This window comes from Tachyglossus aculeatus, chromosome 11, assembly GCF_015852505.1.
Source record: "Tachyglossus aculeatus isolate mTacAcu1 chromosome 11, mTacAcu1.pri, whole genome shotgun sequence".
Taxonomy (NCBI): Eukaryota; Metazoa; Chordata; class Mammalia; order Monotremata; family Tachyglossidae; genus Tachyglossus; species Tachyglossus aculeatus.
This window is the reverse complement of record NC_052076.1, coordinates 378304-404626: the sequence shown is the minus strand read 5'-3', so window position 1 is coordinate 404626 and position 26323 is coordinate 378304. Positions and strand designations below refer to the sequence as shown.

The window sequence follows — 26323 nt, the reverse complement described above, 5'->3', positions numbered from 1 at the left end:
GCAAGAGGAGGTGACGTGAAGATGGTCTCCTGGCGGAAGGCGATGCGTTGGGATCAGAAACGGGCTTGAGGTGGCAGGAGTCAGGACGTGACGGGGAAGAATTTCTGCTTGCACATATGGTGGGTGAGAGCAGGGCAGGAGCTTGGGGTCTGCTCCACCTGTCCCCGGCTCAGTTGTTCTCTCCCAAGGGCCCAGCACAGTGCCCTGCATGCCGTAGGCTCCAAGCCCAGTGCTTTGCAAGAAGTAGGCGCCTAGCACAGCGCTCTGCGTGCAGTGGGCTCCCAGCGTAGTGCTCTGCACGTAGTAGGTGCCCAGCACAGCATTCTGTATGCAGTTGGCGCCCAGCACAGTGCTCTGCACACAGTAGGCACTCAGTGAACACCATTGGTAGGTCCCGGGATCTGTTGCTTTCGCCTAGGGGTGGGAGGGGTGGCAGCAGGGGGTGCATTCAGCAGATCCGCCCCTAAACCCCTTTAAAACAGTGGTTCCCTCCACAGTCAGATTAAAGCGGTCATTTTCCTTGTTTCGGGTGGGTTCTCGAGGCCTGAGTCCGCCGGGTCGGGGCAGATTCAGGCGGGAGACAGGATGACCGCAGGGTGGGGACTCGACTGCCCCAAGCAACCACCGTCTGCCGTGCTCTTGCAGGCAGGTGGAGTGCTCTCACGGGCCGGTGGGATGCTCGCGCAGGCCGGGGGAGTGCTCGCACGAACCAGTAGAGTGCTCGCCAGGGCGCTGGGATGTTTTTCTGACATATCTGATCACCATGCAGGTCCCCTCTGAAACCATGCCCGAAATGACCGAGAATGAAACTCCCACCAAGAAACAGCACCGGTAAGTTGGCCAGCATCTCTGCTTCTTCCCTGACGGTTGTCCACCCGCCTTCCCGCCCCTCCGCCTCTACCCTGGTTCACGTCCGTGCCTTCCCCAAGGCTGCGCTGCCGCCTCTCATGGCCCCTGCTTTGCCCAGAAGAGTGGCAGGGGGCGTGGGCCACGCTGGCCAGGCGGCCCCGCTCACCTCTGCCTTCTCGCTCACGGATGGCAGATCACTGCGTCGGTCATGGGGGTAGAGGAGGCGGGTGGAGGCAGCTGCCGGTAGTGGTGGTTGCGGAGAGGCTGGAGGTGGCGGCTGCTGGCGCTGGTGAGAGACTGGAGGAGGCGGCGGAGGTTGGGGAAGAGAGCCGCCATCCCGCTGTCAAAGCTGGGATGGATGGTGCTGCTGACGAGGTCCAGAGTCGAGAGTCTGGAGGGCCCTGAGGCTCAGCGAGGGGTCTGGGCGGGAGGTCCACTGCAGCTCCCTCACTCAGAGGTCACCTGTCAGTTTGCAGGGACAACCACTCCTAGCATTGCAGACCTAGCAGACCCCGTCCCCCTCCAACTCTGTCCACCGTCCCTTCTCACCTTCTGAGCTCATTCGCCCCCTCCCCCTTTCCCTCCCTGACCACCAGCACCTTTTATTTTCCACCTACACCCATTCCCTGGGAGAACCTATTCACTCCAGCGACTTCAGGACAGCTCTACTTGGATGGCCCGCTGATCTGTCCAAAACAGAACTCCTCATAGTCCCACCCAGACCCTCTCCTTTAAGTGCCTACTATGTGCCAGGCACTGTACTAAGTGCTGGGGTGGATAGGAGCAAATCGGGTTGGACACAGTCCCTGTCCCACTTGGGGCTCACAGTCTCAATCCCCGTTTCACGGGTGAGGTAGCTGAGGCCCAGAGAAGTGAAGTGACTTGCCCAGGGTCACACGGCAGACAAGTGGCAGAACCGGGATGAGAACTCATGACCTTCTGACTCCCGGGCCCATGCTCTATCCACTACGCTACGCTGTTTTCTATCACTGTAGACACCACTACCCTTCCTATTTCACAACCCTATAAAATCTTGGCATTATCCTCTACTCTCTTGACTCATTCAACTCACATTTTCAGTCTGTCACTAAATCCCGTCGGTTCTACCTTCACAAATTTAGAATCCACCCTTTTCTCTCCACTCAAACTACTGCTCCTACACTGAACCAAGCAGTTATCCTACCTACCATGACTACTGTATCAGCCTCCTCACTGACCTTCCTGCCTTCTGTCTCTCCCCACTCCCGTCCATGCTTCACTCCGCTGCTTGGAGCATTTCTCTAAACAACTTTTCAGTCCACATCTCCCCCCATCCTCAAGAACCTCCAGTGGTTGCACATCCACCCCTGCATCAAACAGAAACTCCTTACCATTTGTTTTCAGGCACTCAATCTGTTCTCCCCATCCTATCTAACCTCACTGATTTCCTACTACAACCCAGCCTACATATTTCACGCCTTGCCCCAACCTGCTCCCTGCACTTTGGTCTCATCCACCTTGCCACCGACCCCTTGCCCACATCTTCCCTCGGGCCTGGAACTCCCTCCCCCTTCAAGTACAACAGACCACCACTTTCCCCACCCTTACAGTCTTATTAAAATCACATCTTCTCCAAGATACCTTCCCCCATTAAGCCCTCTTTTTTCCCCTGATCCCCTCTCCCTTCTACGTTACTCTTGCACGTGGATCCGTCCCCTTTAAGCCCTTGATATTCACCCCACCCTCAGCCCCACAGTACTTGTGTCCATATGCATAATTTATTATGATATCTATCTCCCCCTCCAGACTGTGAGCTCCTTGTGAGCAGGGAATGTTTCTGCCAATACTAGTGTATTGTTCTTTCCCAAGCACTTAGTACAGTGCCGTGCACAGGTGAATGCTCAATAAATACCTCTGATTGATCGATCCTCTCCTCCACCTAACTTTCCCATCACTGTTGACAACACCTCCATCCTCACCTCATCTCCATTCCGCAACAGTGGAATTATCCTTGATTTCTTCCTTTCTCTCAGCTCATATATTCAACCTGTCACCAAGTCTTTTCAGTGTGTATGGAATCCTCCCCTTCCTTTCCATCCAAATAGCCTCCACACTGGTTCAGACAACTGGTCATATCCCATCTCGATTACTGCATCAACCTCCTTGTTCATCTCCCTGCCCCCAGCCTCTCCCCTCTCCAGCTCATGCTTCACTCTGCTGCCTATTATCAACTTTCTAAAACATAGACTCTCCGTATTCATCAAGAACCTCTCGCAGTTTCCCATCCATCTCTGCATCAAGCAGAAATTCCTCATCTTTGGCTTGGGCGCTTTCATTCAGCTCTCCCTCCTACCCAGCCTCGCTCCCCTCACCCCACACGCCAGCCCACACACTCCGCTCCTCTAACACCAATCTACTCACTGGGCCTCACTCTCATCTCTCTCGCCATTGCTCCATGGCTCATGCCCTCCCTTCTGCCTTGAACTCCCTCCCGTTTCACCTCTGGCAGGCCGCCACTCTCCCCATCATCACACCTCCTTCAGGAGGCCTTCCCCGACGACTCTCTCGTCTCGCTGCCTTATTTCCCCACCCTAATGACACTCTAACCTTTCTACGTCTCCTAAGCACTTGGCTTCTCAACTTGCCATCCTCCATGGCACTTAAATTGTACTCTTCCGAGCTCTTAGTATACTACTCGGCCCAGAGAACGTGTTTCATAAATGCAATGTTCAGTTCGTGTCTCCCCGCTCCTTAGGAACCTCCGATGGCTGCCCATCCACCTCTGAATCAAACAGAAACTTCTTACCATTGGCTTTAAAACACTGTCAGCTCGCCCCGTCCTACTGCACCTCACCAATCTCCTACTTCACCAATCTCCTACTTCAGCCCAGCCCGCATACTTCACTCCTTTAAGCAACCAGTTTACTCCCTGGTGATCTCGTCTATCTTGTCGACCCCTTTTCCACCACCTCCCCCTAGCCTGGAATTCCCTCCCCTCTATATACGCCAGACCACCACTCTCTCCACCTTCAAAGCCTTACTAAGCTACATGTCCTCCAAGAGGCCTTTCCCCATTAAGCCCTCTTTTTCCCAGCTTCTTCTCCCTTCTGCATCATGTATACACTTCAGTCTGTGACCTTTGAACATTTGATATTCACCCCCAACCCCACAGCACTTATGTACATAACTTTACATTATACATTATAAATTTTTTAATCCTATGAATGTCTGTCTCCCTCTCTAGACTGTAAGCTCATTATGGGCAGGGAAGGTGTCTGCTGGTTCTGTTGCATTGTGCTTCCCCAAGCGCCTAGTACAGTGCTCTACACATGGTAAGCACTCAATAAATATGATTGATTGATTGAGACTCTCCCCCACGTCATCCTCCCTCCCATGCCCCTACAGTCTTCTCCCTCATTTCTCCACTTTCCTGCCTTCCTCTGGCCCCTATTCCTCCCTCCCTCTGCATCATCTTCTTTCCTCTTCCCTTCCCCGCTCCTTCCTTCCTGTGCCAAGGGTCAGCCACCATTGGGGCCCAGGCGATTTTCCCTTTAGGTAACAGCGGCCTCAGGAGAAGAGGGCAAATACGTTAAAAAGTAACTTAGTTCTTTGGAGGTGGGGGCGTCTTGAACTCAAGTTCAGTAGTGACGTAGTTCCCTCCTGTCTTCCCATAACCCTGATAACTTCCCTTTTTCGTTGCAGAAAGAAAAACCGGGAGACGCACAATGCAGGTAGGATTGATCGGGAGGGGAGGGAGGCGGTCGTGGGTGCAGAGGGACATCATCTGGGGCAGGTGAGGGTCCAGCCCCAACTGGGCAATCCCTGGAGATCCTTTAGGTGCCCCGGTCTGAGCTGCGGCGGGGGCAGCGGGCACTCAGCAGGGCCGGGCCACCACTCTCGGAGCCACATCAGGGCGGGACTGACTGTGGTCTGTCCGCAGTGGAGAGGCACCGGAAAAAGAAAATCAACGCTGGGATAAACCGCATTGGGGAGCTCATCCCCTGTTCCCCTGCACTGAAGCAGGTAAGCGGCCCCAAGGCTTCCGGTGGCCAAGGCCCTGCCCCGGGCATGGAGGGGGTTGCGGGGTGGGTGGGGGGCATAGGACCCCCTGGGGAGTGGTCCCCACACCTACTCTCTCTTGCCATGTTTAGATTGGGTCCCTCACCCCGCTGTGGCAGGCCAGACGCTTCTCAAAAGGCTGGAGGGTGGCGGATTCGGGCAGGAGGGAGCCGGAGGGGTCCCCAGGGCTGGGCGGTCTCGGCGTGCTGTGGCCACCAGCTCCGCCGGACTCAGTGCGAGCCCGTTTCTGCCGCAGAGCAAGAACATGATCCTGGATCAAGCCTTCAAGTACATCACGGAGTTAAAGCGGCAGAACGATCAGCTTCTCCTCAACGGAGGCAACAACGAACAAGGTAGATCCCTGGGACTCAGCCTCTCTCCACCCAGGCTTGGCGCTCTGGACTGGGGGTCCCCCGGGCCTGCTCTCCCCTGGGGCCAGGCTGGGTAACTGGACTCCATTATGACCTTTCTCCAGGGAGCATTCAGGGCACCTTTCCTGGCAGGGTGCCCTCTGTGGGTGTTGGCAAAACCCCGACGTCTAGGGATGGGCTAGCTGGAGGGGTGTCTCACGGCGGCAGGGTGAAGGAGTTGAGGCTGTCGGGGTGGGCATCCCCCAGGCTGGCAGCAAGTGCTCGGTTGTCCTCCCCAACGGTTCTTGGGGCGGGCATCCCCCAAGCTGGCGGCAAGCGCCCGGTGGCCCTCCCGACCGGTGGTTCGGCACCAAGGGCACTCGTGCGTCCTCTGGGACGGGGTTGATTTTTTAGCCCTGGGATCCAGGCCAAGCTCACCTCCTCCCTCAGGCTGCCTGAAGCCCAAGCCCAGTGGTCAGGGGGGCCTCCACAGGGTCTCAGACAGTTTGCACCTGCCTCGGGCCTGGGCTGCTGAGAAGCCAGCTGGTCCCCTCAGGCTCAGGGACTGGAAACATGGCAGGTCTGCAGGGTTTAAGTGTGTTTTCCTTGCATCATTTGGAGGAGGAGGAAGAGGAAGAGGTGGGTGATGATGGTCGCGGAGAAGCCTGCTGTCCCAAAGGTGGGGACGAGCCACGCCAGGTCCAGTCCCAGAGACCAAGGGAAGCACAGAGGAAATGGGGTGGGGCCAGGGAAGCAACCGGGGCCATTGGGGAGTTGGCGATGGGAGGAGCAGTCTGGCATCACGTTCCCTTGCCGTGAGGTGTGTGGGGAGCTCTGCCCCGTGGGCTCGCTCCAGGGGGAGCTGAGGGGTTGGACCTGTGAGGGCCAAAGTGCGCCCTGCCATTCCGATGGACTTGGGATGGAAGGGTGGGCGGTCGGGAGTGGCTTGCCTGGGCCCCACGGTGGGGCAGCGGCCGCCCCCTCTTGCGATTGGCGGTGCAGGCAGCCTCGTCCTCACTCCCACGGTCCTTCCCACCACCCCTGCCGCCACGGTCGTCCCCCCTCCGCCACAGTCCTTCCTGCTGTCCCCGCAGCGGAAGAGATCAAGAAGCTCCGGAAGCAACTGGATGAGATCCAGCGGGAAAACGGCCGCTACATCGAGCTGCTCAAGGCCAACGACATCTGCCTGTACGATGACCCCACCGTGCACTGGCGAGGCGCCCTGCGCGGCCCCAAGGTGTCCGTGCTCATCCCGGGGGACCCGGCGCCCAAGAACATCATCGTCTGTTCACACGGGGGCCAGCCTGCGCCCAGCGGCCCTACTACCCCGGCCCAGGGCATCACCTTTGGCCTCGGTCATGGCCTGCAGAAGCAGACGGCCAATGTGGTGCCTGTGCCACGGGCAGGTGGCCCCGCGGCACCTGGGACTGGTCCCCGCGAGGACAAGCCGCGGCGCCGGAGCCCGCCACCGGTCCCTTCCGCCCCCGCTCCCTCCCAGGAGGCCCTGCGGCCCCCCAACTCGGACGGGAGCCGGGACACCTTGCCCCAGAATGGCCGTGCTCCCCAGAGCCCCCGGCCCCCAGTGGACAGCATCTCCTGCGAAACCACCCGGGCCCCGAGCCCCCGGGAACCGGCCAGCCACGGTCGGGTGGCGTCGGGCCCGGACCTCGCTGGCTCCCAGTCGTCCCGACCGCTGGCCCCAGGCTCGTCCCCTCCAGCCGATGGGGGCCAGAGGGCAGGCCCGTCGGGTGGCCCCGGTGTAGCTGAGGGGGCTGCGGCCGCAGGCACGCAGGCCACCGGCCCCTTGGCCGGCTGCTGGCCCCTCCCCGGCCCTGTGTCGGCCGCGGGCCTTAGCACAGCTGACTCGAAGAGCCCAGGCAGCACCCAGACCACGTGGTCCACCCTGCAGCTGGCTGGGAGCACCATCCAGTCCCTAAGCCAGACCACCAGCGGGCAGACGGCCACACCTCTTGTGAGCCCTGCGCCTGCCCCCCTCCCCTTCTCCACAGACAGGCAGCCTGCCGACCCGGGGGCTGGAAGCCTGACCTCCTGCCCATCCCTCCCAGTGCTCCCCACCCAGGCCGTCGCCCCGCCCCCGGCCGTCGCCCCACCCCCAGCGGTCGCCCTGCCTGTGGCCGTCGCCCCGCCCATGGCCGTCGCCCCGCCCCCGCATGTCACCACACTCCCAGCTGTGGCCCCAACCCCAGCTGGCATCCTACCGCTGAATCCAGCCATGCAGGTCATCCAGGTGGCCCCACCAGCTGGGGCAGCCATGGGCACGGCACCACTCAACCCCAACGTCATCATCCTCCAGCCCCCGAGTGCCACGCCAGGGGCCACCGGCCTAAGAGCAGACGCTCCCGGCCAACCGCTGGGGCAGCAGATTGTCATCATCCAGGCCACTGCCAACCAGAGCCCCCTGCCCCTAGTGACGGCGGCCCCCGGCACCACCCGAGTGCCCGGCGTGGGGTCGGGGCTGGTAGTGGGTGCCGGCGGCACGGGGCAGGGACTCTCTGGCCCCCATACTTTTGGAGGGAAGCATCTGGTCCATATCCTGCCACGGCCCGCGTCTCTGTCGTCCACAAGCCTCTCCGTGACCGTGACCAGTCAGCCACCTCCGCCGCCCCCGCCTCCTCCGCCGCCCCAGACCATATCTCTGAATGGACAACTGTTTGCCCTGCAGCCAGTGACGCCGTCTTCGGGGCCCGCCGGCCAGGCGGCCATGCAGATCATTCAGCCCACCACCAGCGAGGACCCCCACACCAACGTGGCGCTGAATGCTTTCGGAGCATTGGCCAGCCTCAACCAGAGCATCTCCCAGATGGCCGGGAACGGTGGCGGCTCGGCGGTCCCTGCCCCCTGCGCTCCACCCCCCTCTTCTGCTCCGGCCCCCAGGGCCCCCGACAAGGCCTCTGGCCTCTCCCTCGCCACCCCCGGGAGGGCGCTTCCTGCCACCAAGACCAAGAGGACAAGTAAGAGGCTGGGCTCCAGGAGGCAAGGGGCCGGGAAGGTGGTGGGCTCTGGGGGATCCGCCCGAGGGGGTGAGGGGAAGCCAGACCTGGCCAGCCCCGATGGACCCCCCACACTCTCACCCCCTCACGAGAGGCTGGACAGTGGGCCCGGGGTGTTGCCCGGCACCAGCGGGAGCCTCCCTGACTGCACGTCGCTGGAGGGTTTGCGGCCTGAGCTGATGGCACCTAGCTCCTCGCCACAGCCTGGCACCACGCCCAGTCAGTCCATGAAAGACCCGGGCCCATCCCCTCCTGACCCCAAGGTGTTGGTCAGTCTGCCCCCGCCGAGAGACTCCCAGGCAGGGGCTCTGGCCGAGGCCGTGGCGTCCCAGACCGCCCCATGTTGTGTCTCGGGTGTCTCCGGCCCCCCGCCCCCCGCAGACCCCCCGGGGCCTGATCCGGCAGCACCGGGGGCAGTTAGGTCCAGTCCCCCTGGTGCAGATTGTGCCCCTGAGGCCTCCACAGTGGCAGCGGAATCCTGCACCATCCGGACGGATACGACAGCCACGGTGCCCATCCCGGGCCCGGCTTCAGTAGCTGGATTCCCAGGGCTGCAGTCTGGCCTTCCCGGGGAGGCGGGTCCGCAGATGCCCTCCCTATTGGACCCCTCCCCCGCCCCTCTCAAGAGCTCGACATCAGCTGAGCCGTGCGCTGGTCCTCCTGCCCCGCCAGATTTGAGGGCGGCGGGCAGCGGGGACTCACCATCCAGCCACGGAGTTCTCAGCGGCACCCTCCCAGCCGGACGCCCGGAGGACTCTACCCTTGTGGCAGGCCCTGGGGCCAGCCGTGGCTTCTCGGTGGCTTCCATGCTCCCTGACCCAGCCCGTGGTGGCAGTGGCAGCTCATCCACCGCATCTGGTGAGGGCTGTCTCTTCCAGGAGCCTGCAGATATCGTGGCTGTGGCCGCCCGAGTGATTTTTGACCCAGAGAATCCGAACCAGGGCAGAACGGGAGTGCGGACTGATGGGAAGGATGCTGCCCCACAGCCACCGGCCGGAGCCACCCCGTTGGGTGCCCTGACACCCAAGGGAAGCGGGTCGGTGCCGGCCGACTGTGGTTCCCGGGATCACCAGGCGGGCGTGGGGCGGCTGTGTGAAACACTAAGCTGCCTGGAAGCGGTCGGACCCCCCGGGGCCTCTCCGCAGGCCTCGGCCTCCCAGGCCCCAAGTCTTGTCCGTCTGAGCGTCAGCAGCCTCGTCCACCCAAGGAGCGGTAGTGGTGGCCACCCTCCGACCAGTGGCGCCGGCCTGGCCCGGTCTTCGGAACAGGCGGCCATCCCGGCACCGGCAAACCTGCCTCCTCCCCCCGGCCCCTACACCAGGCCACCCCCCGGCCCGCTTCACCTGGCCAGTTACTCCCAGGAACAACTCACCGTTCTGCCGGCCACCCACAACCAGGACGCCCCCGGGAAACCGGGCCCCGAGAATCGCAAAGACGTCACCCCAAAGCGTGCAGGTCGAGATGATGCTTGCCTTCCCACGGCCAAGCGGCAGAAGTCCGGGTTACCGAATCCCCTCAGACCCGAGGGCGTGCCCCTGGCAGGCCGGACCCCAGATGGCCTCACCGAGCAGGCTCCGGCGGTGGTCGGGAGCGTGGCCCCCCCGCCCGGGCCCCCGAGTGGCCTGAGCCGGCCAGAGGGCCTGAGCCGACTCCTCGTGAGCAGCACCGGCTTCGGGCCCGCGGCTGGGCGGCCCGCCGACGGTCCGTGCTGCCCCCAGCCTCTGGGGGTGGAACAGCTTCCCAACCAGGCTGCCGCCCAGCACCTCCAGCCCCTGATGCAGCACCTCCCTGCTCAAGGTGGCACCCATCTGCACAGCACCCACCTGTACCTGAAGCAGCAGCAGGTGCAGCAGCAAGGACAGCAACAGCAGCAAGTGCAGCAGCAGCAGCAGGCAGCACAGGGAGGCCAGTTACGCGAGAGGCATCACATGTACCAGCTGCAGCACCATCACGGGCCCCTAGGCGAGGGCTCCCTCCACAGTCAGCCCCATGGCACCCACCAGCAGAGAGTGCTGCAGCCGGAGAGCCAGATGCAAAAGAAAAGAAACCTCGTCCCAGTGCCACCGGGCCCCCAGCTGTCCCTGCAGGCCAAGCTTCACGGGAATGACCAGTCGCGAGCCAAGGTGGGGCAGCCTCACCCCCACCACCACCAGCAGATGCCCCCGCCCCCGCCACAGCACTTTGCCAGCTCCCAGTCTGAGAAGAGCTGCGACAACCCAGTCCCAAGCCGCTCCAACCACCACAGCCACCCGCCGGGCCATCTCAACCCGGACGTTCTGCACCCTCCCCAGGAGGCGGGGGCCCGGCCGTCGGGGACGGTGGGGCCCACGGAGCATGGGCCCGGGCCCAGCCAGATGCAGAGGCTCCTGACAGTGAGAGGCTTGGACCAGCAGCCGCCGTTGCCGCAGATGGTGTCCCAGGCCCCTGTGGCGGGTCGGCCCTCGGAGCTGAACTGTGGCCCACACCGACAGGAGCGGCACCGCGTCTCCAGCTACTCGGCCGAGGCGCTCATCGGGAAACCCGCATCCACGTCAGAGTCGCGGCTGGGCCTGCCAGCTCAAGGAGTCCGGGGCCCCGAGCATCTGGACGTGAGAGGTTATCTCAGCGTCTCCAGGAACAAGGGCCTAGGCCTTGCCAATATGCAGACGCGAGGGGAGCAGGCCCCAGCCACCACGGACCCCCGCCAGGCCTTTAAACCGAGCAGCGGTGCTGGACCCCAGCCTCCAGGGAGTTTCGAAGCCCAGCCACCACGCAACGGGGACATCGGTCACCCTGCGCCGGCCCTAAGGGTCCCACCGGCCCAGGCTTTCCGAGTCGGGCAGGGCAGTGGCCCGCCCACCGACCGGCAGAAGAGAGTGGCGTATCCCATGGTCCAGGGTGGGCCCGCAGGTGCCACCACCCTCCCAAGAGAGGGTGGGAACCCCTGCCACCAGAGCTTCATGCAGAGCTTACTGGCATCCCACCTCGGGGACCCAGCCCTTGGGCATCCCCGGCCGCTGGCCGAGCACTCGAGGAGTGCCCACTGTGGCCCACTCCCCGCCCTTGAGTATGCCTGCCCCCCGGCGCACGAAAGCGTCCACCTGCGGCGGGACGGGGACAGTCAGGGCCGGGAGAGCTGCGACCTGGCCTTAGGGGCCTTGACCTCGAGGAGTAGTAGTGCCCTCAGCCTCCCCTTCCCGAACCCCCCATCCTCCTCGGGGGACGTCCAGGGCCGAAACCCGAGCCCCGGGCTGGTGGCCCAGAAAATCCAGCCCGGGAGAGTGACAGACAGCCATGGGGGCAAGGGGCATGTGACCCCAGCGGTCTCCTCTAGCATGCATGGGGGGGCCCGTCCTGGCCCGCCCCACCCCCCCGGGCCCCGAGGGGGTGCCGACCCCGGGCCCCCCATCCGCCCACCCAACACTTCCATCCCCCAGCGCTCACGGCACCACCTTCAGGACGGGGCCGCTGCCAAGCTCCGCCCGCCTGAGCGGAGTCGCCCCGGACCCCACAGGCATGGGAACGTCTTCGACCCAACCCTCCCGCACCTCCCGCTGCCGGGCGGAGCTGGCGGAAGCACCACCGGCAGTAGCATGCTCCTGGGCCGCCAGCAGCCCAGCGCTGAGAAGAGAGGGGGTATCGTCCGCTTTGTGCCCGAGAGCCCCCAGGGACCGAGCAACCCCGGGGCGGCTCCGGACCAGCACTCACTCTCCCAGAACTTCAGCTTCCCGTTCCTCCCCGAGGGGGGCATGAACGCCCCCCTCAACGCCAATGCCTCCTTCATGCCACCGGTCACGCAGGCTGGACCCGCCCGTGCACCCGCTCTGCTCCCGGTGGACTCTCAGAACGCCCTGCCCTCTTTCTACCCACCGTATTCACCTGCCCACCCGCCCCTGCCCAATGACCTCTCCATCCCGTACTTCTCCAACCAGATGTTCTCCAACCCCGGCCCTGAGAAGGCCGATGGTGGTGGGCTGAACAACCGCTTCGGCTCCATCCTGAGCCCACCCAGGCCCGTGGGCTTTGCGCAGCCAAGCTTCCCCCTCCTCCCGGACATGGCGCCCGTGCACGTGGCCAACCCCGCGCACCTGCCCAACTTCAACATGACCTCACTCTTCCCAGAGATCGCCTCGGCTCTGCCCGATGGGTCGGCTGGGTCCCCTCTGCTGGCCGTCTCCAACCCGGCCGCCTCGGACTCGGCCAAACAGCCATCCAACAGGCCCGCCCACAACATCAGCCATATTCTGGGGCATGACTGCAGTTCGGCTGTGTAGTGGAGGGTGGTGGTGGGGAGACGGGCACGCCCCAGCCCCCAGTGGGGCCGAGGGCTGCTTAGTTGTGGGGGCAGACCCCGACTTCAGCCTATTGGCTGTCCTGAGCCCCGCTGTCTGCTAGTCCAGGTGTCCGTCGCTTCCCTCTACCTGCCTGCTTCAGGTCAGAGGTCATTTTTCAGGGAGCAGAGTGGGATGGTGCCGTTCCTCAACCAACTCCCCGGAGAACAAAGCCGGATGTACAGGTGGTGCGGTGATTTGGGGGAGTAATTAATATTCCTCTTAAATAGGCTGGCCCAGGCACTAGCTCCGAAGAGGTTCCCGGGAGACTCGGTCCATCAGTGGTACTTCTTGAGTGCTTACTGTGTGCAGAGCAGTGAGAGGCAGGCTGGAGACAGGTCCTCCTGGAAGTGATGTCGGTGGGTAGGCTGTTAATTTGGGTGGCTGGTTCAGGCCTTCCCCAGACCGCCTGTGGTGGAAAGTCAGATGAGACCGTGGCTGTGTGGCAACAGTGTTGGCCGGAGGCTGGCTGAGGAAATGAAGAAGGGAAGACCCGCTGGAGAAATGGCTTTGATTCAGCCCCTGGGAATGTACCCACACCTGCATGCACGTGCGTGCGCACACACACACACACACACACACACACACACACCACCACCACCCCTTTTCTGCTTCCTCCTGCTCCACTTTGGTCCCTCCAGATGGTAGCTGGGCCAACCCTGAGCTTTCAGCGCCAGGGAGGAGCTGCTTGGCCACCTGGAGAGCTGAATCCCTGGGTACCCCTGACTCATTGGCCACCTGGGCTAGTCCAGCCTCACATGGGCAGCCTCACTGGGGCCACATTCAGAAGGCAGAGGTGGTGCTCCCCTTTTGAGGTCTCTAGCCATGCCGTTCCCCTGGGCCAGATCTCCTCTTCTTCTCCTCCAGCCCCTCCTCCTCAGGTGAAAGAACAGATAGAGCTGGGCCTGGAGGAAGGGGAGGGGAGGCAGGCAAGGCGTTGAAGGCCACAGAGGTCAGGTCTGTCTTCAACAGGACCTGCCCCACATTGCCCCCCGTCCCCCTCACTACTGCACTTTAGCTGCCACGTGCTCCCAGGGCACCCACCCTATGAGCCCTTGGCCAGCTGGGATTCCCCTGCCATAGCATTGAACCTGGTGCAGCTGTTTCTCGGTGTTGCCTTAGCTCTTGCAGCAGCTGGTGGAGGGGAAAGGGCGGCAGCTGACAGGAACCGCCACCGGTCCAGGGCCCAGAGCCATGGCAGGGATGGCCCCGGGGAAGAGTAACACCCGGAAAGGGAGGGAAAACTGTTCAGGCTGCAGAAAGGGTAAGGTGTCTGTTTTGGAGCGGGGGAGGGGTAGGTCATCCGGGAGCTAGGGTTGGGGGGCGGGGGAACCTGACTCACTGCCCACTATGGCTGCCCTCTTAGCTATGGTGGAAGAAGTTGGGGTCCCCCCAGTCTTCCCGGAATCCCATTCCCCTGTCTGGGAGTCCTCATGTCCCCAGCACATCCTGTAGCACCAAGCCAGGGGCGGAGGGGCTCCCAGGCCTGGGCGTCACAATGGGAGCCCTGCCCAGGTCCGAGTTCAGAGGGCAGCACCAGCTCCCCCATTTGTGACAAAGCCCTGGGGTCTGGCTTTCCGCCCGTAACTCAGAGCGCAGCCAGCTGCTGAGGCCTTTGGGGATGGGATGCCAGGCCAGACTCTTTGGGAGGCCTGAGATTTCTATTGTCCAATGGAACACTTTAACAGTTGTAATAATTATTTGTATAGAGATGAATATAGTATTTTATTTAAAAAAATGGAATTTGACCTTCGTGTTTTGTGCATTTGTGCTTAGGGGTGCCAGGCAGGGTGAAGGTGGACAGAGCACTGTCATTCAGGGCTGAGCCAATTGGGTGGCCACCCCACCACAGGGTCTCCAGGCATTGAACACCCTGGGTGGTTGAGCACAGGCACTGGGTCACCTCTGCCCCGGGGGTTCAGGTTGGTTAAACTGGAGGCTGCAATGCCCCCTGCTGCGCTGGCATCGACCAGAGGTTGTCAGGGGCCAGGGGCAGCCAGAGAGGTGGTCATGGCCGTGTCTCTGCTCCAGCAGGGCTGAGGCCTGTCACGTGCAGCGGGGTTTGAGTGGCATCATACCCCCAGGATGGTCCCAGTAGCCACGTCCATCCCCACGCCACCCTCAGAAGACGGGGATCTTGTCCCTGTGGATCAGGTCCAGATCATCATCCAGCGTCAGCAGGACCTGGCAGGGGCCAGGACAGAGTGGGAGGCTGAGCCTTGAGGCACCTCTGAGCCTGTTCAGGGCCGTGGGGACCCAACCGTGGTGGGAGTGGGTGAGCCCCCTCCCTGCCCCTCGCTCCTGGAGATGCCGTTCCCAGCTGGGGCCAGGGCAGGGCCCTCGGGGAGACCATGAGGGGCGGGGGCGAAGCGTTGGACTGGAGCGTCTGGCCGGCAGGTCACAGGGATCAGCTGAGAGGGACCACTATGGTTCCTGACTGAGCCAAGGTGAGAGCGGGCCCTCTGAGAAAGAGGACGCCCTGAGCGAGGGCGGGAAAGAGGGCAGGGGACGGGGGCCTCACCAAAAAGGAGAAGAACAGGGCAGTGGCCGAAAGGAAGTGCCACACATCATGGGCGTCAAAGAAGTCGAGCAGGATACAGTCCTGGTTCTTCTCTCGAGACTCGGCTGGGGTCTCCTGGGGACACAGAGTCAGGCAAGGGAGCGGCACTAGGAGCTCCAGCAGGCCCGGGGGTAGCAGGTGGGAGGCTTTGGGGTAGATTGGGCCCTCCCACCCCTCCTGGCCTCTGCCTGACAGCGGAGAGACCACACTGCCCACCGTGGGGGTCATTTCAATCCCAAAGACATCCAGCTCTGGCCCGGCTAAGGGCCCAGACCTCACCGCCCCCAGCCCATCCTGGCCTGACCCGCACCTCCCAGCTGCTGAGATTTTGGAAGAAGAAATAGAGGGCAGCAGTCCACAGCCCAGCCGTGGCCACGATGCAGATGAGTGGAATGGGGAGCAGCTTCTCGGCGCTGCGGAGCTGAGGAGACAGACAGATGGAATGTCAAGTAAAGTGGCTGCAGCCCGAAGGAGAGGAACCATTGACCTTAACCCAGTTTCCGGCCCGCCCCCTGCCAGGGTGCTGTAGAAGCCCAGGGAGAGCAGCGGGTTACAGATGAAGGTCCCTGTCCCCAGTCAGCCTTGCCAGCTCACCCCTGGCTCACCTTCATGGTGATGTAGAAGGCCAGGTAGAGCAGCAAGTTACAAATGAAGATGCCCAACATGTAGGAGGCAAAGTCACGGGGCCTAGACATCAGGCCGAAAAGAGCCCTGTGGGGGCAGGAATGTGGGGGTCGGGGAGAAAGGGGGAAGATTGGCAGGATCTCAGCCTGGCGGTCAGCCCCTTCCTTAAGGCTAGGGCCGGGGTGACTGCTAAGGGGAGACCGCCACCCACCTCCACATGCTGGAACCACTCAGCCCTACTCTGCCACTCTACGGCACTAAAGAGGGGGATCCTGCCTGGCCCGAGGGATGAGGGGCGAGGGGCGGGGGAGGCAGTGTGATGGGAACAGGCCCCCCATTGCTGGCGCTTTCCCCGTCCCAGACCCCAGGAGCTGGGCTGGGGCGGGCTGGCTGGCTGGCTGGCTGGCTGGCTGGCTGCCGGTTCCTTTGCCTCTGTGTCTCTTAGTTTTCCAGTCTCATGTGTTTGCCCCTAGGTGTCTCTGTGTGTTATTATCTGGGGTTGAGCCTGCTTTACTGTTTCCAAATTCTCTTCCCCCAACCCCATGCCCCCGCCTTTCCCCTCTGCCTCAACAGTCTCGGGGTCCCCAGCCCCAGATGGCAGTGGTCCCCGCACGGCAGGCAGTGCAGTCTAAACAGGACCTACTTACAGGGACCAGTTGGCGAGGTTTCCCACGATGAGCAGCACCATCCGGTCCTGAGGAGGGGGTTGGTCAGTCTGAGCAGCCACATGGCCGGGATAGGCCCAGACTTGCCATTGACAGATGCTGGCTGCATCCTTTTCCTCTCGGGCCCCACCCACCCTACAAGCGTGGCCTTCCCCGCCGGTCCTGCAACATCCCCGCTTGCCCAGGAGTGCCCCCCCATCACGGTGCCATGGGTGTGGGGTATACCGTGTACATAGGCCGGCTGCACTGATGAAAGCAGTCTGTGTAGAACACTGCAGCTGCCCGCCGGAAGATGCCCAAGTCTACCAAGTCACGGATGGGAAAGAAGGGTGAGCCAGGTGAGAGAGCTGGGGAAGGTGTGGGGGTGGAGGCACCACTTATCCTCCTGAAACTCCCTCCATCCTCAAGATCTGGGCCAGACTACCCCCTCCACCTAGCCCTTGCCACTTCCCTCACAAATAACAGGTGCCCAAAAACCCTTCTGCCCCAGGTTACAGCTCCAGTCCTTGCCGCAGAGGATCAACCCTCTTGGCTGCCCCCGGGGACTTTCAAACTGTGCCCTCTCCGGGATCGGAGGGTGGACTGGATGCCCTGAACCACCCAGAGGAAGGCCTAGCCTGTCCTCATCCTGGCCAGTGAGAGATCGGGACTGAAATGTGCAGAGGGAAGTGGCCGGGCTGAAAAGAGAGAGCCATAGATCGATCAATCAATAGATGGTATTTACTGAGTGCTTACTATGTGCAGAGCACTGTTCTAAAAAGGTGGAAGAATGACTGGAATGGGATTAGAGGGAACCCCCATACCCCACCTCTCCCTCTCCCTCTAATAAGCATAATGATGACGGTATTTGTTAAGCACTTACTAAGTGTCAAGCAGTCTTCTAAGCCCTGGGGTAGATACAAGCTAATCAGGTTGGACACAGTCCCCTGTCCCACATGAGGTTCACAGTCTTAATCCCCATTTTACAGGTAATAATAATAATGATGGCATTTATTAAGTGCTTACTATGTGCAAAGCACTGTTCTAAGCGCTGGGGAGGTTACAAGGTGATCAGGTTGTCCCACAGGGGCCTCACAGTCTTAATCGCCATTTTACAGATGAGGTAACTGAGGCCCAGGGAAGTTAAGTGACTTGCCCAAAGCTACACAGCTGACAATTGGCGGAGCTGGGATTTGAACCCATGACCTCTGACTCCAAAGCCTGCACTGAGCCATGCTCCTTCTCACTGATGAGGTACCTCATCTACAGATGAGGTAACTGACGCACAGAGAAGTTAAGGACTTGCCCAGGATCACAGAGCAGACAAGTGGCAGAACAAGGAATTGAGCCCAGTCTTTCTGATTCCCAGGCCCATATTCTATCCATTAGGCCACACTGCCCATTAGGGCACATGAGGCCCTCTCCCTCTCCTCTCCCTAAGGACTTCAGGCAGATAGATCTATGCCGTGGTCCAACTCTCTGGGAGGCCTTCCTAGACTGAACCCCCTTTTTCCTCTCCTTCTCCCCATCCCCCCCACCCTACCTCCTTCCCCCCCCCACAGCACCTGTATATATGTTTGTACGGATTTATTACTCTATTTATTTTACTTGCACATATTTACTATTCTATTTATTTTGTTAATGATGTGCATCTAGCTTTATTTCTATTTATTCTGATGACTTGACACCTGTCCACATGTTTTGTTTTGTTGTCTGTCTCCCCCTTCTAGACTGTGAGCCCATTGTTGGGTAGGGACCATCTCTATATGTTGCCACCTTGTACTTCCCAAGCGCTTAGTACAGTGCTCTGCACACAGTAAGCACTCAATAAATACGATTGACTGAATGAATGAATGAATGATGTCATGCAAGGCACCTCGAGCAAGGGATAGTCACTGTGGGGACAGAGAAGCAGAGGGCTGGAGGGTGGAAAGGGAAAATTGCAACCACAAGCGGGGAGTCCCTGACCTCTGGCCCCATCACCCAGCCCCCCTAAACTTGAGACCCCAAACCCTGGCACCAAGCACCAGCCCAGCTGGACCCCAAACTCTGGACAGCCCCAAGGGCAGGGAAGTGGCTCCATTACCTGCACGGGATATATCCGATACACAGAGCCAGGAAAGCAGAGGGGAGAGTGAGAAGGGGGTGAGTGTGACCAGCCTGGGGCTCACCCTCAGCCCACACACTGGTCTTCTACCCCCGGGGTCTTGGGGCACTTTCAGGCATGTTGCTTCGATTGTCCTCCTAATTGACCTGTCAACTGCTTTCGGGCAGACCCTCCTCCCCCATACACCCCTGTTCACCATCATAGCTGGTCCAGCCCGGGACACCACATCCAGCCAGGGCATTAGGTTGTTTGGAGGAATCATGTGCTGGTTGCCCTCCCGGACACCCATCCTCATGGTGAAGGACGGGCTATCCAACACCCTTGACTCTCCACAAGTGACCCAATATGGACCACTCAACACCCCTGAATCTCTCCCCTCCATCCTTGACTCTCCCCCAGTGACTTCACACGGACCATCCAACACCCCGATGCTCCCCACTTCATCCCTCACTTTCCCCGAGTGACTCCGCATGGACCCCTGTCCATGGATCTTCCCAATACCCCATGACCACAGCCACCCATTCCCCATGGGGACAGATTCCCTGTATTCACTTTCTCCACTTCACCCCGTCCCTCGTCCCTCCCATCCTACCGCTGTGGGGAGAGGCGTTTCCTATTTCAAACCTGGGAGGACGTCTGATGGCTTACCTATTTTGAAGACGCCCATGTAATAGATTTGGGTGCTGAGAGCAAGAGATACCAGGATATGGATGGCAGAGAAGAGTACCCAGAACCACACACTGCTTTTTCCAAACACCTGTAACCAGAGGGGAACTAAGAAGGTCTCCCAGTCCTTTTAAAGACATTCCCAAGGCAGAGAGCAGCAGGTCACATAAGAATCAAGCCTCACTTTCCCCATTTTTCACTTCAAAATCTCTCCCCCTTCTCCATCCTCTCCATCCCGAATTCTGCGGTTCCCTGCTCCCTAGATCACCTCCCCCAGCACCCACCCTCCGCATTCCCTGGCTTTCCCTGCCCCCATCCCCATTCTCTTGTCCCACAGATCCTCCGGCACCCTGGATCTCCCACCCCTCTGGGTCCCCCGGCTCCCCGCCCCACGGAGTGAGCCCCCGGTCCTGGCCCGGAGGTGGTGGGGGTGGACATGGCCGGCCGCAAGCATCACCCCCAGGACAGTCAGGCAGATGATGAAGGCGAAGGAGGCGTAGGCGGCGTAGGCGCTGGCATTGATGTCCGGGTGGCGCGCCTGATAGAGCTTCAGCACGCAGAGCCCGGCAATCATGTACATGAAGGAGGTGTCTGCGGGGACAATGGACAGATGGATGGATTACACTGGGGGCAGGCACCCTGGGCGGGCTGCCCCTCACACATCTGCTCTCTCCAGGCCCTGGGCAGTGGCTCGGGGGTCGGGAGTGGGAGCAGGGGGCAGGTGGTCTGAGCTCCGCAGGCTCCCCGGGGTGGGGGTGGTGAAGCCATCCTGCGGAACAGCGGAGGGGGAGGAGTGGGCGCAGTGGTCTGGCTGCCGGGCAGCGCAAGGCCTGGCTCTCCGGCCAGTGGGGCCACTGTTGGACCGAGGTGGGGAAGGAGGGGTAGCCTTCCTGGGGTAAAACCAGACCCCAGAGGCACTGGACTCGCTCCTCTGGAGCCTTGGTCCTGCCTCATCGCCAAAAGCAGGGCTACCATGGGCCAGCAGCCTTGCATGTCACCGCCTGTCTCCGCCATCTGGGACCCGGCCCCGCACCCCAAACTGCTCTGCTCCCACTCCGGCCCCACGCCCTAGCCCACAGCTCACCAAACTGGAAGTTGGAGTAGTTGGGGCAGACGTGGTAGCAGGCGCTGAGCAGCCCCTCCATCATCAGGGCGACGCCCATGGCGTAGAACAGGCCGAAGTGCTTGGGGACCCCGTACTCCTGGGAGGCAGAGGTGTGGTCCACCGCCCCAGCAGAGACAAGGTACAAGGTACGGTCACAGCCCCCAGCCCCTGGCTCCCCCAGCCCCCACCCCAGGTCCCCTGCCCCCAGCCCCCCGCTCCCAGCAGTACCATGGCGAAGATGTCTCCGGCCCCCAGCGCGTGCCGGTGCCAGATGTCCCTGCGCAGGACGATGAGCAGGAAGAGGAGGCCCAGGAGCACGTGGCCCACGTTGCTCAGGATATTGTTGAAGGCGCTGCGGGGATAGTGCCTCTGAGCCAGCCGGTGGGAGCACAGACAGGCAGACAGACAGACAGAGAAGGGGTCCCGCCGCCCCCCACTCCATCATCCAAGACGACACCCGGGCGCTCGGGTGTCGGTAGTGGGTGCCGGGTCCAGGGCACCAACATCTCTGGCCCAGGGGCCTCCCCCCTCCTGCCCCAGATGACAGTGAAGGAACAGGCCTGGGGGCTTCCCCGCCGAGGGAGCCAAGCTGGAGGCCGGGAGGGGCTCACCTGAGCGCGCCCCAGGGCCGGGCGCACAGGAAGTTGTAGTAGCAGAGATCCTGGTTCCCGGTCACGTTCACCACCTGCAGCAGGTGCGCGGGTGCGGAGACTCAGCGAGCTGGGCCGACGCGGGCATGGTGCCATCCCTGGCTCGGGCAGCCCCTCCTCACCCGGATGGGGAGGAGGTGAACACACTGGGCTTTGGCCTCTGGGGCCCGTGGTCTATCAGAACTGGACCCGCCCACTTCCACCAAGGGTGGGAGCATCAGGGGCGAGGAGCAGAACCCCTCTGCCTCGGCCACCTCGCCTCTCACCCTCGGCTTTCTGCTCCCTGCTTGGGGCCCGCATTGTCCCCCCCGGGCATGGGCCCAAGAGGGTCTGGTTGGAGACTCCAGCTCAGGGTAGGGCCGCAACAACAGATGCTAGCTCCCAGGGTGGGTCCTGGTCTAGGACACTTGGGTTTCTGATTTTTCTAACACTGACCCACTTCCCGGAGCATCTGGGGCTCCCGGGACCCAGGTGTGGGGCGGGCAAGGGTAGGATTGGTTAGCCCCACTCACAGCCTGGTAGGCGATGACCAGCTGCACCACAGGCAGGGCGTAGAACACAGCAATGGTGATGATGTTCCTGCGGGCGGGAGGATGGGGCTCAGGGAATGGCGGAGGTGTTTGGGCCCCAGCAAAGCCGTGCCTGTCAGGGGGGTAGCAGACCCCAGCTAAACAAGGGGCCAGCTCCTCAAACTCGACTGGGGGGAGCCCGCAGCTGAGTGGGTGGGGAGGGAAGCTGAAGGGGACGGGTGGGCGGTACGGGGGGAGAGAGAGAGAGAGAGAGAGAGAGAGAGAGAGAGAGAGAGTGAATTTGGTATCTTCTGTGGGGGGGAGCAGCAGGGGCAGGCAGAAGAAGTAACAGACTCAGTGGCCCTAGGAATTTACAATCTCAGGAGGAGAGGTGACAAACTGAGGAATGAATCACCATTGTGGGGGAGAAATTGGATAGGAATAAGGTGGGTGGGTTAAAGAGATCAGCCCTTGAGGGTCGAGGTGGCTGATGGGGGTGATGTGCTCAGGAAGATGGGGATCGATCAAGGAAAACCTCCTGGAGGAAGTGGGAGGTGGGATTTTTTGGGGGGGAAGCCTTTTAAGGAAATAAGAGCTTTGACTGATGGATGGTGGATGGGGAGGGGGAAGGAGAGAGATCCAGGTAAGAGAAATACGCAAAGGGAAAGATCACAAGGTCCTTCACTAAGTGGTAAAGTCTCGGAGGACAAGGGATCATATCTACCAACTCTATTGTACTCTCCCAAGTGCTTAGTATAGTGCTCTGCACTCAGTAAGTGTTCAGCACATACCTTTCATTGACTGAGTGAGAGAGTGGTCGGAGTCAAGAGAGTGAAGAGTGAGGTAGTAATATCATCATCAATCGTATTTATTGAGCACATACTGTGTGCAGAGCACTGTACTAAGCGCTTGGGAAGTACAAATTGGCAACATATAGAGACAGTCCCTACCCAACAGTGGGCTCACAGTCTAAAAGGGGGAGACAGAGAACAAAACCAAACATACTAACAAAATAAAATAAATAGATATAATACTCCTCCTACTAGTAATACTACTATGACGATGATAATAATAAAAAGTTCGGCATTTGTTAAGCAGTTACTATGTGTCAAGCACTGTTCTGGAATGCTGCATTAGTAAATTATGTTGGAGATGGTGTCAGTCCCACATGGAGCTTTCAGTTTTAGTAGGAGGGGGAACAGGTATTGAATCTCCACTTTACCGTTGAGGAAACAGGCACAGAAAAGAGGTGTAATGACTTTCCCAAGTTCAGACAATAGTCAATTTAGGGAGCTGGGATTAGAACCCAGGCCCTCCGACTGCCAGGCCTGAGGTTCTTCCACTAGGCCACACTGCTTCCTGTGAGATGGTACAGCGAGAAGGTGAGCTTGGGAGGAGTGAAGAATGCAGATAAGGGAGTAGAGGGTGAAGAGGGGGGATTAAATAAGGTAGAGAGTCTTCAAGCTGGGGTCAGGAGTGTTTGTTTTACGCAGAAGGAGCTGGACAAACATTGGAGGCTTTGAAGGCATGGAGAGACGTGTGCTGAGTGATATTTCAAGAAGATGCCCTAGGCAGCTAGGTGGGGAAGAAGGATCGAAGGAGTGTGGGGCAGGTTGGTCTGTACAGAGGCTGAGACAGTGTAGCAAGGTGTTTTTCCCCCGAGTTTGGATGGCCCGCCTGCCTGGATGACAGACAGAGGGAAGGCTCAGCCGTTCTGCGTCTAGCACTGCCAGCAGCTCCGGCACACCAGACCTCTCCTTACCAAAAGTAAATTTTGTATTTCTTGCTGATGATTCTGCGGTCCTTCCTGGACAGGTCTGACAGGTGCAGGGACATCTGGAGCCCGAACGCAGAGAGAGCTTGTCACTGTTCCTGGAGGAATGGCCATGCAGGCTGGGACAGACAAGGGGGCACGCAGGGACCCCTGGTCCGTCCAGGCTGATTACCCTTCCATGAGGGGCAGCTCCAGGGTGGGGTAGGGAGGTGGGTGAGTCGGCCACAGTCCCTGGCTCTCTATCCCCTCAGTTCCCACTGCTCCACCTCACCCCAGAAAAAGCCTGTCACCACTGCTGCACTGTGGCCAGGGTCTCAAGAACCACTGAGACAGCAGGCCCAGCTGTTCCACACCAGCATCTTCTTGCCCTCGGCACATTCAGCACCAGCCGGAGGACATCTTGGGGTGAGGGAGAGAGTGTGTGTGCCTGTGTGTCCGCCTGCTTGCCTTGAATTGACGGTTTCTCCACCTTTGCTAGTCTTGCTTACTCCTCGAAAATTGCATCACTGACCCCCCCCCCCCCCGCCCCTACTTCGACAGAGAAATCTGGTCCCTTGATGGTGCCCATTTAAAAAGAAAGGGAAACTTTCAAAAACTTCATTATGAGTGGCCTGAAGTCTCCATAAAGTGTTCCCTTCCACTCGTTTTCAAGGATGTCCGACATCCTAGGAAAAGACCTTACTTTCCGAACTGGGGCGGGACTTCGGGGTGTGTGTGTGTGTGTCAGACAATAAAATGTTTGGTTCTCCCGACCCTGCCACCTGGCAGTCCCGGCTGCATTGGCCGGGCGGGGGCAGCCACAAGGGGACAGTTTGCCCTCAGCGCTGGGACCCTCCCCGGCCCCCCGCCCCCGCTGAGCTGGAGCCAAGCATGGTGGCCCCTGGGCTGGCCAGCGGGAGGGGCTCTGGGCACGTCCCACGTTTGGTCACCAAACCCGTGCCGACTGAGAGACGCCCAACCGGACCCGCAGGCGCAGCCGTGGGCACCGACTGCCTGGAGCGCTGTTGGGCTCCGGCCCCGGGGTTGATGGCGGTCAGACGGGGCAGTGGCCGGGTAGCAGAATGAAGCAGGGGGTAGGGGGTAGGGGCAAGGTAGCACTGATGGTGCTCACGAATAATCGACACCCAGACACGCATGATGACGTGTTCCATTTGACATCATTCTGCCCACCAATTTTACCAAAGCCCAACTAGAGGTGGCCCCAGGGGTCCCCTGACACCCTCCCTCGCATCTGAGCTGTCTCTTGCCCAGGTCCCGGTGGACATGGGTGCCCCTTCCAAGCCGCAGGATTCCAAGACAGGAGTTGTGGCAGAAGTGGGGTTAGGAAGTCGGGATAGGAAGGCGTCCAGGGCCCTGTCCAGACTGGCCAGGGACAGAGTGGCTGCAGATCAGACTGTGACCGTGCTAGCCAACTGGACCAAGGCCCATTCTCCTAGGGCACAGCTCGGCCCCCAGAACAGGCACTGTGGTACTGGAGAACCTGCCCCTGTGGAGGGGGAAAGCAAGGAACGCTGGCTACCGCGGGGGCAGGCCGTACCTTAGTCCGGATGACATTTTTATCGCTCTCGATATCTGGCAGGGTGTCGAAGTCGCTGTCCTCCTCCACTGAGCTGTCTGTGTCCGGGGGTCGCTGGGGTCGCCCCTCTGCCGGAGACAGTTGTTGGGTCCCCCTGGAACTCGAGTCTTCTGGAAGCAGAGGGGACCGGAGCTGCCCAGAGAGGACCGGAGTTGCCATGGGGGGCCCAAGATTCCAGGTGAGGGGCAACGGTCCGTAGCAAAAGCCTCCCCCTCAGCTAGAAAGCCCAGGTCAGCCCCTGGGACCCTCAGCTGGGAGAGATGTGCCAGGCAGCCTGTGGCCCCCGAGCCTGCCTACTCCTCTTGCCGTCTCCCATTCCCAACTGATCCTCCTCCACAGCCAAGACGCCTCAGCTGCTGTCCAGGTGCAGGAACCTATTGGCTGGGAAGGGGAAACTGCACAGCCATTTTGGATTGGGTGCAAAATTCCCCCGTTAATGTGTGGGTGGGCGTGCACAGCACATGCATGTGCTCTGGCATTCACATATGGGAATGCACATGCACACGTATGGAGCTAGGCAGGAGCAATGTAAAGGGATGGAAACTGCTCCCCCCAGCCCCCAACTGCCATGTCTCTAGAGGAGGAATGTAAAATACCTGTAAAATACCTGTGCAGGCAAGAGGGCCCCGAGAACTCATTGTAGCCAGGAAGCTGTGAGGTCTCAGGGCCTCCAGAGCAGGGACCCTGTCTTCCACCTTTACAGCATGTTGCCAGGTGCCTGGCACCACACCCTGTGTACCACAGGGCTTTAGTAACTACTGATGAAGATGAAGATGAGAAGAAGACATTATCCCTCCCCTCCCCTCAGGGAGCTTACAGTTTGGTGTGGGTGAGGGTTAGAGAGTAAAAGACGATGAACATGGGGACAGAAGTCCATGTGAATCCCTCCAGCTTCCCGTGCACTGGGCTTTACCTATGGCCCCATAGTTACTGCTTTCGGCAGTGCTGGTGGAGATGGGGTGGGTGGTCACCGTGTTCCCAGAGCCTGAAAAGGAAACAGGCTCAAACCGCTGGCCCCTGACCAATTCTGCTGGCCAGGTAGCTTGGCCAGCGAACTAGAGCCATTTCTATCAGCGCTGGATCCCAGCCTCCAGGTCTCCCCTTGACCCCATTGGGTGGCATGGGGCAGACACCGGAGGGACTGGTTTGCCGTATTCCCCACAGCCCGTGGCCAGTTGACACTCTCCACCCAGCTGCCCATCAGCTGCCCTTCAGGCTGGTTTACTGGTCTCCATGATGTCTCCTGGATATTCGATTCCATGGTATCTCCTAGTCGCTTGCTCCAGGAGAGCATCTCCTCTCCAGCCACTACCCTACTACTACTACTACCACCCACTACTACGACTGCCAGCATGGCTTAGTGGCAAGAGCACGGGCTTGGGAGTTGGAGGACATGGGTTCTAATCCCTGCTCCGCCACTTGTCTGCTGTGTGACCTTAGGCAAGCCACTTAACTTCTCTGTGCCCTCAGCTACCTCATCTGGAAAATGAGGATGAAAACTGAGCCCCACGTAGGACAACCTGATTCCCTTGTATCTCCCCAGGCACTTA

The 26323-nt window shown here is 60.5% G+C and overlaps 2 protein-coding genes across 2 annotated transcripts in view; one reads left to right on the top strand and one right to left on the bottom strand.

Annotated features, from left to right (window-relative positions):
• The first annotated feature begins 3 nt into the window (after positions 1–3).
• USF3 (upstream transcription factor family member 3) lies at positions 4–13751 on the top strand. Its single transcript, XM_038753468.1, has 7 exons — positions 4–119; positions 770–831; positions 4531–4559; positions 4769–4851; positions 5144–5240; positions 6332–7311; positions 7354–13751. Exons 1-7 carry the CDS (start codon positions 117–119, stop codon positions 12499–12501), a joined length of 6402 nt encoding a protein of 2133 aa, XP_038609396.1. The 5' UTR covers positions 4–116; the 3' UTR covers positions 12502–13751.
• A 522-nt stretch (positions 13752–14273) lies between these two features.
• The window catches only part of SIDT1 (SID1 transmembrane family member 1), a 33443-nt gene continuing 21393 nt past the window's right edge, over positions 14274–26323 (bottom strand). Inside the window, exons 11-25 of the mRNA XM_038753678.1 lie at positions 25687–25758; positions 24735–24883; positions 23186–23259; positions 21427–21493; positions 20876–20949; positions 20493–20616; positions 20244–20361; positions 19617–19750; positions 19142–19250; positions 16633–16709; positions 16390–16436; positions 15724–15829; positions 15429–15539; positions 15080–15193; positions 14274–14742 (exon numbers count right to left, since the gene is read on the bottom strand). Coding sequence (XP_038609606.1) covers positions 14680–14742; positions 15080–15193; positions 15429–15539; positions 15724–15829; positions 16390–16436; positions 16633–16709; positions 19142–19250; positions 19617–19750; positions 20244–20361; positions 20493–20616; positions 20876–20949; positions 21427–21493; positions 23186–23259; positions 24735–24883; positions 25687–25758 — 1439 coding nt within the window. The 3' untranslated portion in view covers positions 14274–14679. The remainder of the gene's footprint in view (positions 14743–15079; positions 15194–15428; positions 15540–15723; positions 15830–16389; positions 16437–16632; positions 16710–19141; positions 19251–19616; positions 19751–20243; positions 20362–20492; positions 20617–20875; positions 20950–21426; positions 21494–23185; positions 23260–24734; positions 24884–25686; positions 25759–26323) is intronic.

Coding starts and splice junctions, on each gene's coding strand:
- USF3 (XM_038753468.1), top strand. Junction 832..4,530: donor CCCACCAAGAAACAGCACCG/GTAAGTTGGCCA, acceptor TTTTCGTTGCAG/AAAGAAAAACCGGGAGACGC. Junction 4,560..4,768: donor CCGGGAGACGCACAATGCAG/GTAGGATTGATC, acceptor GTCTGTCCGCAG/TGGAGAGGCACCGGAAAAAG.